Genomic DNA, 14,959 nt, shown 5'->3' with positions numbered 1-14,959 from the left:
TCTCTTTTCATCTCGGTGTGCAAAAACAAACTTTGGAGGGGAAAAAATTTGCGATGACAATGATTGCGAAGAAGAGCAGCGTTTGCAAAGAGAAAACCATTTCATTATTAACGAGTACACCAACTGAAACGGGAGAGCGTCAAACAGATTATTGCCCGGCATTGTAATGGTTTGCATGACAGAAAGCAGTTACACACATTACTGTTAATATGCATCGCATGTGATTTCTAATGAACGCTCTAATTCTTCCTTAAAAGCCCAAGCTTGTTGTTAACACAAACCGGGAGGATTGTTAGGGGAAGGAAATCTGCAATTCGAGAATTAAATTAGACACAGCAAATTAACACTATCAGCAGTTCTGTTTTTAACGGTGGCTCTGGGATCAAATTAGATTCATAAGAAACAAGTGAAAATAATGGTTGTTGAGGGGATATTGTGAGGTAAACAGAAGCCAATGTCTAAATGAATGCTAACCAGCAGAATCCAATTCTATAGCTGATTGCCTCATAACCCAGCAGAAGCAAGCAGTGAAGGATGGAGTGAGCCACGCAAATAGAGGAGATGCAAGAAATAATAGCCACTCATCTATTCATGGTAATTGTGTTTCCCTGTACGACAAGAACTGGTGGACCTTTCATTTGCTCCTCCGGCAATTGATGTGATCGGCGAACGAGCGGGTTTCGGGTTTTCAGAGAGGGAGTAAGCGGGCTGTGTCATCTGCGGTCTCTCCAAATGGCTGCTCAGGCTGAGACCTCCAGGTTTTAGGCTAGAAGGTGTTCATCAGTCATGCAACACCACACCGATCTTCGACAGGTAGAATTAGTGTGTCTAATCTGATATTAGGCATGACATTAGGAAGTATCAAAACTGCTACAAAACATGAGCAGTGATGCAGAAAGTCCGCATGACTCTGTCATTATTCTGCTAGCATCTGGTGGTGCTTTCTAACCTCAACTTTGATGGTGTTTGCCTTTTTTACACATGACTGCCTTATAAAGAGTCCTGTCCTATACTTTAAGATGTGTCAGCTGAAACTCCCCAGAATCAAACAATTAGGTCATAATAAGACTCTGCAGGGCTCGATTGCATGCTGAGGAGGCAGTCAAGCTGTTTGATTCAGCTGTGCTGGACCATGAACACACATAAAAGCCGCTGGACATCAGCCCTTCAGGACTTGAGTTTCTGACCAGTGCATTAAACCAAAGTAAGTGACTCCACTCCTTCTACTAGAAGCACCACAGCTGCCAACAATACTTTTGCATTAAGCATTGCGGTCTGCTACAACTCCGTAAGGAACATGTAGAAAATATCCCCAAAGACTGGAACCATGGGCCTTTTTTTCTTTTTCCATATTTTCCTAGAAGTAGCAGAACAGAACAGGATTGAGCTGAAACAAATAGAGTTAGTAGTGATCTAAAAACAAACAAAAACGGATTTTTTCATGAGAAATGTAGGAAATCGGTACGGTCAACTATAAAATCTGAACCGTCTGCAGATAGTGCATGCGGGTCACTGAATACGTACAGTACGCCAGAGTAGAATCAAGATGGAAGAAGGATTACAACTGTATGAAAGTTCTGTGCGTGTCCTTCATGTTCATTCAACACGGCGTGTTTTCTTAATGTAGATCAAACTGACTAAAGATTAACCCCTTCCTAAAACATTAACTAAACAACACCTGTTGTAGTGTTATTAGTAGGAGACTTTTGTCCTGCACAGCACATCAGTAAAGTGCAGTGTGTGAGAGCACTCTTACCTGCTGGAGTAAAACTTTCTCTTTAGAATATAGAGTTACTTTACATAAATTAATTTTGCGTTTTACACACGAGCACAACAAAAGATTTGGGACTCTTTGGATCTTGTAAGAAGAATTAGTTGCAGTATTCTGGTATTTGCCACGTCAGAATATGAATCTGAATTGCGGCACCCACCTGTTCCAAGATGGTATCGATGCGGTCCACCTCGCAGTCGATCACATAGCGCTTCTCCTGCCTCCTGTCCATCTCTTCAATGACCTGCTTGAACTCTGTTGCGTTCGTTGTGCTGCTGACAGAGCGAGCAGTCACCTGCCAGTTGTTGGCCACTGCCGCCTCCATGATAGCCTGCAGGATGGAAAAACCTGGAGAGGAAGACAGGATGACTCAGTGGATTGAAAGAAAAAAAAAACACAGTTGGGGTCAAAGAAATAATTATGCAAGGGCAGCCTGATTTCTGAAATATTCTGGTGGTTAATGGAGGTTAAAAGGCCATCTCATTAAATTAAAAGTATTTGGAGTTCTGCAGAGCCTAAATATTGTCTATTGTTTGGACAATTTGTGTGCAAAATTGTACCGAATTTTATGTGCATGAAGGGGGATTGTATTTCCACATCATTGAAAGATCAGTAAGTGGTTTTATTGCACTTGGCGTCTATTAAAAGATGGCATTTAGCTCAGCCACATGTTGACTTTGACGTTCCTGTGAAACACTCTGCCGTGTCCCTTGTCTCCTCGGAGGATTGTGCCTGAGCATTTAAAGATAAAGACAATAAAAGATTCATCCAGGCCAGTGTTAAAGAGAGAGAGAGAGAGAGATCATTATGCTATGAGAAGAATGGGGAATGAGCCCTTCTAATGATTAATTCACACGTGAAATATTTTCATTTAACAGTGCGCTTAGAAACACTGCGGTCAAATCGCACGCCACAGAATGAATAATGTAGCCCTAATTCTGGGGCGATGAATTGCATGTAGCACAAGCTGGAATAAAAATGGCTTAACTCATCTCCAGTGTTGAACAAGTGACAATGAACATGAAGGTTATTCATGAAAATCAAACACACTGCTGGTAATTCATTAAAAACCAAGGACAGTGAAATTGCAAATTGAATGTCAAATAAGCCTCTATTCAGTACCTCCGTTCATTTTTCATAGTTTGACATGTGGGTGACTATTACAGAAAGGGGCGGGGGGAGAAAAAAGTGTGGAACAATACCAAATTTCTGGCTTGCACATATAGATTTTAAATCATGATTTATATAGTTTGGTATGAGACGATAGGCTGTGGACAAAGTAAGCACTTGTCTTTTTTTTGTTTACTCCTGTAAGCACTTTCTCTGGGCAAGCAGATCTCCACATTGACGGTGAAAAATGTTAAAGAAAGAAGAAAATAGAACAAATCAAAACAAATAATGTTAAATGTCCTGGTCAAGAAGGTTGAGGCTTGGGATTGCTATGAGCCTAATCCAGACTGTGTCATCACTAAAGGTAAAGGGTCGTGCTGCCTGGAGACTGAAGGGACGACCAGATTTGCAGGTTTTCAGGCTGAATTGATCAGTACTTGTTGTGCAACACATTGTTGTGTTTACTGCAGCCCTGGGCAATTAAAAGCTCTGGTGAGTTTGTAGTACAAGTGAAAATTCCATTATTTTTATTATTATTATTATTTATTTTTTTTTTGCACAAAATGTGGCTTTTATTTTAAAAGGCACCATAGCTTCGTTAACCCTTGTGTTTACCAAATGGGGTCCAACCGACCCCACACCCGTAAAACTTGCATCATTTGCCTCAGTCCTCGCCCACACAAGGGCCAATATCATAGCTGCGTTGATGTGCCTCATCAGATGGGTGGAACAGCTTTCAAGAAGTTAGCTCTGAAAAATTCATACATGCATAGTTTCCAACAAGGTATAGACATCCAGGTATTTCTCTGCCGGAATTTACCATAAATTTGCAGAATTTACAAAAACCATGTCCATAACAGCAGATAGAAAAAGCCGAAAACAATCAAGAATCACCAACATTACGACGGATTACAGACGCTAAGTGGAAAAAATTTCCACAGCCAAATATCTGTATAAATTATACCCCCAAAAATTTGACTGGTGGCTAAATGTCTTCCAGAGGATCAAATAAACTTAATGAGCATAAAAATGTTGAAGATAGTGGGTTTTTTTTTTCTCACATACAACACAATTTGTACATATAAATGAAAGAGAAAATTAAAAGTAAAGCAAAAAGAAAAATATAGAGTTTAATATGATTTTAACATGACCAGCCAATGTAGCTCGTCTGCTATAGTTTCTCAAAACTCATCCGCCTAAAGCCGAAGTGACAGCATGCAGGTTTGAAGAACATGGATGCATTATTCATTGAAGACATGCGCTCTGAACCTCACCAATCATCAGCCAGCTGAACAGCATGGCAGTTTTCCCAGCAGTAAAAGCTTCTCACGTTAGGAGGCGTCATGCAGATTAACTGGGTCAAAATGGTCTCTGTTGGTTTGGAAATGTTTAAGAAAGCTCGGCAAGGTAGAAAATGTCAGTGAGCCATTCAGAACGCTGTAATCACCTCGGCGGTATGACATGATAAAAAGATGCGAGTTGATGTTTGTTGTGGATTTACAGGTATCTGATGGTTGTAGCTGTGCAGCTTGACAGGCAATATTATGTATCTCAGAACCTTAAGGAATAAAAGACAAAAAGACTCTCATGGGAATGCGGAGAGGATTTTTGGCTTATTTTATGCAAGTGTCAATGGTGGAAAATATATAATGTTCTTTTGTATGAGGTTGGAGGTGCCAAAGAAATAAATATATAAAAAAAAAGAAAAAAGTCTCCAGTGCGAAGGAATGAAACACCGTTCCGTCAATCAGATTCAAATCATGGAGGCCTTTTATTTTGAAATTGCTGATTTGTACAGCATTTGTCTCCTCGCTGCCGCTGGCAAACGCGGATCTGCTCAGGAACAATTGGATTCATTTAAGATTCACAGAAGATTCCATGCCTGCAGAGTTTTACATTTGTATGGAAATGAAGAGATGGAATCTGGTGGCAGTAAATAGTCTGTCCGGAGAAGGATTATTTCTGCTCTTATTCTTTTTTCCTCCCAAGTCAGCAGAAAAGTTTGTGTTTTGTGATTTTGACTTAAAACTCTACACAGAACTGAAACTTTTTTTCATGATACATAATGCATTTTTTCACTAGCATCAATACCTATTTTACCATTGTTAAATGGACCTACAGGCTTAAATGCATTTTATTGGGACTTTATGTGATAGACCAACACAAAGTACCTCATAATCTTGAGGTAAATGGATGCAAATATCCATTATTTTCACTTGACTAAACTAAAAAAAAAAGAATAAAAAATCTGGCATGAATTTGTATTCAGCCTCCCTGAATCCAAATTTTGTAGTACCAACATAGATTGAGCCAGAATATTATTTCATTCTTCTAAATAGCTTTGGTAGGCCTCATAAATTATCTTAAACAAATATGTTTTGATATAAATCCTTCCACCCTTGCTCTAGTTGAATGGTTAGGAGCAGAGTCCTGCTCAAAAGTTAAATTTTAGGACGACGGATTGAACAGCGCTCTGGGGTATTTTCTAAGCTTGAGATAATGTTTTAAACACCAACTCTGTTTTAGATTTCTTCCCATCCCTGCCCTCTCTGTTGTGTTCATCAACCAGATTTATATTGAAATTAAATGAAATTACCTGTGGATTGTAAATATTCGGTTCAAGTTTAACTGCTTTGTGTTAGTCTATTAAAATCAAAACCGTTTAAGGAAAGGTTCACTTGCAATTAAGCATTGTCTATGCTTTTAGAACAGAGTCGAGGCAGTCAGTCACTATTTTTGCAGATGGAGGAAGTTTGATCCTCGGCTCGTATAAAATTTCATCCTTCTAAGCCACTCTAGTGGGCCTCATAAATGCTCTTGATAGTGGTATTTATTTACAACATGGGGAAAAAAAGAAGTTGTAAATAAATGCAAGTCTTTGCCAGGAACTCCACAGCTGTGCTGCATCTGAAAATATAACACAGTCAACTACATAAATTATGGAAGACAACAACACAGTTTCCTTATCACCTCCTATAAATTGCTGCACTACAAATGCAACAGCATGCAGCAGCTTCTGCTGATCAAGCTTCTCAGTACTAATCATAGCATGGAGACAAGAGTATATCTCTATAAATCCATTTTCATTACCTCTCATTGTGATCGCTCTTGCCTTGGGTACAACATTTCTGGGAGGAATGTCTTCCACGCATCCGCTTTAGGCATCTCAAATAGTGAGGCAATGTCAGAGTGACCTCCTCTCATGCTTCATTTTGGTTCTGATAAAACACACAAGTGTTTCTGCAACATAACGTTGCCAGGATACGGAGCAAAAGTAAAGGTTAACTTTGATGCCTGCGATTGCGTTTAGAAAAGAAAGCACTTGCTCACACGCTCCTGAGGCTGAAACATGGATGGGTTAGATGTACATCTAAATGTTCGACAGAGTAAAAGGAACTTGTAAAACATTTTTTTTTTGTATTCAGCTGCAGTATTTATATTTACAAAAGCGTATGTTCAGGCTGAGTTGTACAGTCTGCAGTTGGAGTGAATGTATGACTCAGAGCTAATACGAAGGAACCAAGCTGAGAGACAAGTGATGTCAGTGCCAAAGGCGTAACTAATGGCAGAGAGACTTTGTTGGACAAAAGTTTGTTTCTGAACATGTAAATGGGCTGTTTTCATGCCTGAACAGGGTGTTAAGTTGCTTTTTAATCTCCAAATGCTCTCTTGGAACAACTGTACAGTTTGTGGAGCAGTGCATAAACAGCTGCATTGGATAAAAACTCAATTATTCCGACATTTTGCTGCTATCAAATCCAGATGGGGCCTAAAGACACTGTGTGTGCTTATAAAAGCAGAGCTGCTGCGAATGAGACGTTGTAGCAGCGCAGCGTAGAGTGGCTGAGCGAGAGCTGCAGCCCTCTCCTTCGTCTCCGAACCGGTTCCTAACAGGATGAGTTTTGAAGCGTCACCCGTGGAGGCTCAGCAGTAATTGAATTGAGTTGCATCTAATCTCATTGCCCAGCTTCTTTGGTTGCCTGACTCTCATTAGGCTTCATTGCTAGACCTCCATCTCCCTTTCTTCCCCCCCCCCCTCACTCTCTTCCTCTCATATCTTGCAGCCAATCTGCACGAACTCTGTAATTCAAAGAAATACTCTAATCCCTCTAAATCAAGCACCTTAGCATTAGCTGAAACATGGCTTTCAGCTTCAGAACCACAACACTAGCTACTCATTTCACATTATTGTTATTGCTTGCCTTTCAGTAATCTTAACCCTAAATCTAGTAATCTAATGAAACAGCTAAAATAATACGGCCATACCCATTTTCACATTCTGTCAATTAACAACCACAAACTTCCATGTATTTTAAGTTTTTGGGATTTTTTTTAAGTGGTGCAGGAGTTTTCAACTTTTTTCACAATTGCAACATCTAGAATGTGTTGTGTTTTATGACAAGTGAAGTCAGGTATTGATAAAAAGCAAAGCATCCATTTCTAAGTCTTTTGCAAAGACTCTCACCGGGATTTTAGCATGGAAATTGAATAGGCCATTCCAAGTTATTAACAGGCTTTGATTCACAACTTGTATCTGTACGTTCAGGGTTCTTGTTCTGCTAGGTGAACTCGATTCCAAATTTTCTCCCTCAATGGCTCTGCATTCGCCCATCAACTCTGACCAGTTTTGCTTTCCCTTCTTAAGCAGACCTGCAGACTGATGCTGCCACTACCGTCTCTCATCGTGGGGATGGTGTGTTCAGGATTATGTCCAACATTTTGCTCCACAAAGAGCGGCATGTAGGTCAAAATAGTTCATTTTTTGGTTTCCTATGACCAGAGCATTTTCTTCTATGTTTGCTATGTCTTCTGCGTGGCTTGTGGCAAACTACCAATTGGACATCTATTGGTTTTCAGCATAGGTTCCCATTCTTGTCTTGTCCACAGATTCTCCCATCTTAGTTGGAGATCTGACCATTTGCTTATAATTATTGTGGCTTACATGACAAACTTTGGTGACATTAGAAAGCAATTGGTTCCACTGGATTTTATTTATAGGAATCTCAGTATAGGGGTTTATTTATTTCAAAGAGACAAAAAGTAAAAACAAGAACAAAAAATGATCATGCCCAACTGACATGAAATTTTACATGATCTGTTCGAAAAGGAACAGGCAGAAGATACAAGGTCTCATACTCAACCAACAAAAATTGAAATCGTCAATATGAGCTGCACTACTTCAGATTTTTTTTATTTTAAAGACGTTTGAAATATATATTTATATATTTTTCACTTCACAAATTTGCACCATTGTGTGTAATTATTCAAACTGCAGCACAAATCCTAATAAAACACAGAGAAGTTTGCAGATGTAACATGATAAACTGTAAAAAGGTCCAAGGGGTCTAAATACTTTGCAAGGTACTGTAAAAAGAAATGAGCCAATGAAACCCTGAGAGCGTTACTCAAAAAAACTAATTGGTTCACAATCAGCTGAAATCAGCAGCCCAAACCAAATAGCCTGAACCTACTTATGATGGATTAAAATCTAAGGGGTCACATATGACAGACGTGGAGCCAGCACTAAATGTGATAGCTCTCTGCTCTAATGTGCCAATGCTCTGGTAAATGGGGGTATCTGGCAGCCTGAAATGCCCTGTTGAGCACCGTCCCAGGTCTCACATGGAATCAGAAACAACTGAGCTGAAAGCACAGAGATAACATTTTGTAAAAGTAGGGTTGACCGAAGAGAGATGGGGACTCTGCTTTGCAGAGGTAATGCTATTACAATCTCTCCACAGAAGATATATTACAAAGAAAAGGAAAGAGAAAAACGATCAGGTAGAGATGAACTCCACATGCACCGTGTGCAAACCATTTACCTCTGCTGGTGTGTGGCCAAATGTATGACTTTCTGTGTCTCCTTTCGTTTTGGATTTTGGAAATTTCAAAGAAATTATTTCATTCTCAGTTGTTTTGTGGTGGCAGAGAGAAAATTTCTAAACCTGGACTGGAGCCAATAGAGTCATTATTAAACTACCATGTTTGTCTGAATAAAATTTTGTAAGTTAAACTAAGGTTAAAAGAACTGGGTGACAACACTGCTGCTTCATTAGGACAACCAAAGTTCAATGTAAAACGAAGCAATTTAATCAAAGCGTCAACATGTGCAATTTGAAAGTGAGGAGATTAATCAAAAAAAAAAAAGGATTCCTGGTATAATTTCTACATAAAAGAAAGGCCGCCAACATAGCCCAAAAGCATGCTGCCAAAGCTTTGACGTGATACTTACGGCAGGAGTGTAACCAGAACAGCTTCTATCCAGGGTGTTGTTCTAATCAACAAGATAGCAGCTGTAAAATCAAACAAAATCAGCGTGCTGTCTGTTTCTTTTACATACGCAGGAGAGATGAGAGGAGCATTTTCCCAGGTGAAAATCCACCCACAGACTTTGGGGAGCTCCTCGATATTTCCCTGGCAATTTTTGTTCCACTTCACTTACTACAAACTACGCCACACTTGTGTACAGTATGCATGGATCTTGACAAATAGAGTTGCGTATGTTTTTTTTCTTTTTTTAGAAGGCACTAATTAGGTTCTGCTCTGAAGTCTTTGCACAGCTGAAGCACAAAGAAAAATGTAAAAGGAGAGGAAGATTTTTTTTTCCTTAGTTTGAAATGATTATGGTTTATTGTTTACTGTTCAGGATTATACATACGTTTGTTCTTTCAGAGAAACAAATTGGCCCAGTGGCATACAGTAACATCAAAGCAATCAGCCTTCTCTATGGCTGCTTCAAGAAAAGGCCAGGGCACTTTGTTATAATGAAAAAAGGAAGCTCCCAGCTGTAATTTCATGGCTGCTGAAGCCAACACTGGGCAGGTGGTAAAATAGCTTTATACCAGGTTCAGTTAAGAGGACACTGCAAAAGCAGAGAGGTTTATTGTCTGCTTATTCTGACAGACGGTGGCTCTCATATCATGTTTTTTTTTTTTTTGCTCAGTTACAGGTGCTTGACTCATAGTTTTTCAAGAGGTTACTGAATTAGATGGTTGGCTCTGCAGCTTTGACACTGTTTATTGGGCTGTCATTTTGGCAGTGATACCAGTTTATGTGTGCAAAATAAAAAGAGAAGGTGAATGCGGGTGAAGCATCGCTTCATCCATATTTCTTTAATATTATTTTTCTAGTGCATTTTATGGCTTCTCTGATGTGCCCTTTCTTGTCAGCGTGTCCAAGCTGATTTATTCTCCTGATGCATGCATAATTTAGTTGTTACGAATTTGCCATGAAGGAGAAGTTCAGTAAAGCACAAAAGGCTTGCGTGTGTGTGTGTGTGTGTGTGCGTGTGCGTGTGTGTGTGTGTGTGTGTGTGCGTGTGCGTGCGTCTGTGTGTCGCAGCTGGGTGCAGCTGAGGTGCTATTATTGTTGCTGAAATGGGACCTGAATGTTGAAGAAACAAAGTGTGTATGATACAGACACGGCTGCAGTAAGCGGCTGAAATTCACACTTATTATCTGACTGGGGGCAAAAAAGGATAAATCACCTTTTGTGGAGAACAGGGTTGCACTTGTTTGAAATTATTTGTGTGAATTAATGCCAGGGCAGGAGCAAAATAATTGTTATAACAACTAGGAAAGCGGAAAATACGCTGCCGATTTGCCTTTTTGTGAAAGGCATGTTTGAGTTTTAAAATGAAGTGAGGTCAACACAAAAAGAGCAGCGTCCTTTGATACAATCTAAATGAACTCCACCAATTCTGCTACTGGACATTCGGTACTTTGATACCCTTAAATAAAACCTAGAATGCCAAATTGCAGGGAGTTCCTTAATTAGTTGATAGAGCTTATCTGTGTCTCATGTAAAATCAGTATAAGTTCTGGACAAGACTGTTAAAGAACAAACAGCATCCTGAGGATCAGGAAACACGGCAGACAGGAATGAGCCAGAAACCGGTTCCAAGGTATACCACGATATGAAAAAGTCACAAAGTGTGTGCATCCCTAGCGCTGCAAGTTCAGGAGAGTCCCCTGAAATGCCCCCCACCGCTCTGTTCAGTCGGCTATATGGGAAAACTTTGACAACCTTAAGAAGACAGACGGCAACTTGGAGGAAGAAAGGTAAGGTTTATTTTGTCTTGAAATTAACAAGCTACCATTAGCATCAGCAATCAGTGAAAGAAATATCAAAGTTTTGCAGTATCACTGCATTATGGCTACAATTCTAAAACGTGTTATTTTACACAACAATTCGGGCAGATATGGGAAGTTAGAGTTTCAAAATTAGCCTTCCCCCACATTAATATCCGTAGTCATAGTTCTCTTTGGAAGCTGTTTTAAATTACAGGTGTGATGCTGAAATTTAATTCCCCTTTAGCGTGCGAGTTCGTACTTGATTGCTTGATATTTGGCGTAATGTGTCATGTTGGGAGTTTTTATTGTGTTTCAGATTGTGATACAGAGTTTGATGTAATGATTATATATCTAAATCATATGCACACATAAAGGAATCACAAGTATGAATGTGTGTATACAAAATGTGTGTCCAGCTAAAGTCCAGCTTAGGTAAAGCTACAGAAGCACTCTTTACTTCCGCCTTTCGATTAAACTTACTCAAATACACAACCCAACAACTCCAACACATCCATGCAGACAAGTGAGGCTACCATACCGTTATCATTTCAGACCGGTCCGTGCCTGGTCGTGGATAAAGTTGTAGAAAGCTTGGTTAGATAATAAAGCAACACCTTGCTTTGAGCATTCCTCAAGAGTAACTTTCAATCCATTTAACAAAGTGTAAACACAGCACAGCTGCAATCTGACCAAGATGTGACCATCCACCAAAACTGACAGGCCAGGAAAGGGGAGCATTAATCAGACAAGCAGGCAAGAAACCCATCTTAACTCCACTGGAGCTGCAGAGACCTACAGAGATTTACAAGTCATGCACTCCACCAATGTTTTTTTTTAATACCAGAAAACCATAAGTAGTTGCATTTTTCATTGTCACAAATAATGTAGGGGGACACAGTGAGGAAAGTGCTATGGTCAGATGGGACCAAAATGAAGCTTTCTGGCTTATATGCAAAATACTCTGAGTGGTGGAAAAACTAACACTACCCATCACCCTGATCACATCTTTAATTATGCTGACACACACTGGAGTAGGAATGCCAAACCACATTAATCTAATTAAAGATCCGACTTCATTTGAGTTGCCATCCAAGGCATTCGGGAGATAAGCAGGAGGCATTTATTGTAGGACTCTTTTGAGGAACAAAGGCAACTGTCTCTAGATAGCCAATTAGAGAGGATGCTAAAGGATGGGGAACAAAGTTCACTTCAGATATTTACTCCCCCTGACCTATATCTGTCCTTCTCTTCTCCTCTCTGCTGCACTGTAGCCTGACAGAAAGCATACAGTTTTAAAATCCTCTTTTGTGCAAAGGATCCCAGAAGCTACGCAAAATCAAAGAAGCTACTTGTGGTCACCCTGTTGTTCAAAAGCTCTTCTTTCATCAAAATATTTAGTTTGACAAATGTGAGATGGTCTTTTTCAGTCCCTTGAATTTATTTATTTATTTTTTGCCTTTGTTGAATTGCAAACACTGACCTTAAGTGAGACAAGTGAGGTGTGCTTTTCCTTAAGGTATTGGTCTGGGTTTTAATGCGACATTCTCAAGAAATTATTAATGCACTAATGGAATATTTTTGGCAGAAACTTTCACCACCTTTCCATGATTTCTACTTTTGCGAACAGTGCCTCTTACCGTGGTTCGCTGAAGCAGAGACAGTGATGGATGTTGCGTACCTTAATTGTCATCTGATCCTGAACTTATTTAAATTTGGGCATAACAAGTTGGTCTTCAGAACATTTAGTCTACTTCATCTTGAAAGAAAGATTTCTCATTGTTTGTTTGGGTTGGGTTTCTTTTGTATGGCTTTTAAAACTAAACACATCTTTCAAAAAGATATGGTAAATCACAGTCAATTTAAAAACTGAAAACTATTTTTTCACACTGGGTCAGGCTTGGTCAAGATAGTGCACCTTAAAAAAATGTATTGGATTGCCTATTGTATTTCTTATTTTCTTTTTCTTACATTTTAAACAAGAGAGTTTAAAATGTAAACTCTCTTTTTGAGAGCACTAACATATAGAGGTTTCACCCTATCGAATTATGAAAAATGTCAATATTTTGTGGAACGGATATAACTATTTATGGGGTCAGTAGAGACTTTTTTCTGCTTTCAAGTGTATCCTAACCGTTTCTGCAAATTAGATACATTGATCAGCAAAAACGGTTCTGTCAAACACTAGATGTTCTAGTGTTAAAGGAAATTTAATTAGATGAAATGTAGGGGTTATTTGGAGAGTTAGAGCTTGAATAAAATCAAACAGTGGTTACATATTTTATAATACAATCTCACCTTCTCTAATGCAGACATACAAATGCTTTTTCATTCAACATTTTGTCTTTCCCTGCTTTTATTTCTTGTTCCTGCAAGTAATTTAAATAAATTCTGTGGATGTTTAAACTGAACATCCGACTGCATTGAAAAGAATCATTCTCTACTTTTTCCATTGCCACCATTTATTTGCTGTTTTAAACAGCACTGAGTTGTCATTGCTTACATTGTGCAAAACCCAGATTGACTTGTTTGATTTGGGTTTATGCAAACAAACTGTTCTCCAGAAGACAATAAAGGAGCTCCTAACATCCCTCAGCGCTTCTTATACAATGCAAACACACTCCTCCTGTGCAAAGTTTGAAATGTGAACTTTTTTTTATTTTTTTTTAACTGTTCGACAACTTTATAAGCAAGCTTGTAGAATATCTTTGTTGGCCGTAACATTTCACACATCAATTTGACAGAAAGTGCTTTTCTACTCTGTAGATATCTATATTGCCATCTGAGACCATATATTATGAAAATTGATTATGAAATCCTTATTCTACACATCTTGCTGTTTCAGGTGAGTTCACTGAGAAAAAAAAAAAAAAGCATGCTCTGAAAATGGTTAAAAATTAAATAAGACTTCACGTGGCATTGCTTTGTCCAGATGCTATCATGAGGTCGTGACATGGTTGATCTGTCACCACTTGAAAGATAAAAGCAAATCATCAAAGCAAAGGGTCATATTAGCTTTCCTCTGTGCAACAGGCAGTCATGTGCTGAATTGTTTTCCTATGAGCTGCATCACACTCAGAGTATTGATTAATGGTGGGAATAATGAAAACAGAGGATACATAGCTCAGCATTATTCTTAATTTGTCTCCAGTGCCTTCGTGTGGCAAGTGATATTTTGAGACAAGCCTAAATCATTTTTATTACAACAGTAAGTGAGAAGGTGGCATCTCCAGGCCATTGCCAAAAATATAAATAGAAAAGCCCTCCGGCTCTGATACTTCCACAGTTTAAAAAAAACAAAACAAAACACACACATTCTCTCCAAAATATGCTGATAAACATTATTGGCTGGCTTTATTCTGTGGTTTCATTAGTTTGTAACTACTAACTGTACTGCTTACTGCTTTTGCACAAATAGAAGGTGTTTTTTTTTGCTATGCTGCAACATATGTTTTTTTAATATTTTCTAACAACAAATGAATAATTAGATCATTATAATCAGAATTCAGGGACACTGTCCGATGACTCAGCCTGTGACACTGGATCTTCATTTTTACTGCTTCATTGTTACCAAAGATTCAGGATTATGGTGCCTTGCAAAGGCAACTAATGCTTTGTTACATTACAACAGCAAATGTCAAAGTGGTTTCAGTGGGACATCTGTAAACTATATCTGAGTCAATACATTGTGCATTCACCTTTTGCTGTATTAAGGGGACAAGTGTTTTGGGGGTATGTTCATATTTAGTTCTATAACATATGTTAGATATGAATCTACAGACTGGGAGGCGATAAACAAATAGCATATTGAATCTAACATCCTCCCTGACTCTGAGTATAAGCCAGGCCACTGCAGCTTTGGGTATATGTTGATTTTTCATATCTCATTGGAAGGTGAACCTCCGACCCAAACTCAAGTCTTTTGCAGCTTTAAAAAGGTTTTCTCTCAGGATCGCCCTGTATTTAACTCCCCATGTGTTAGCTTTTCACCACAAAAGCTTAGGCTGCT

At 38.9% G+C, this 14,959-nt stretch overlaps 1 protein-coding gene across 1 annotated transcript in view; it reads right to left on the bottom strand.

The window, feature by feature from the left end:
- Positions 1-14,959, bottom strand: part of LOC106929555 (glutamate receptor 3-like) — a 101,621-nt gene that overhangs the window by 46,251 nt on the left and 40,411 nt on the right. Inside the window, exon 4 of the mRNA XM_088009684.1 lies at positions 1,932-2,119. Within this exon, the coding sequence (XP_087865810.1) occupies positions 1,932-2,119 (188 nt within the window). The remainder of the gene's footprint in view (positions 1-1,931; positions 2,120-14,959) is intronic.

This window comes from Poecilia mexicana, unplaced genomic scaffold (assembly GCF_051168715.1).
Source record: "Poecilia mexicana isolate PSO_F unplaced genomic scaffold, ASM5116871v1 scaffold_10, whole genome shotgun sequence".
Taxonomy (NCBI): Eukaryota; Metazoa; Chordata; class Actinopteri; order Cyprinodontiformes; family Poeciliidae; genus Poecilia; species Poecilia mexicana.
Note: the sequence above shows the minus strand (reverse complement) of the source record. Positions and strands in the feature narration are given on the sequence as shown.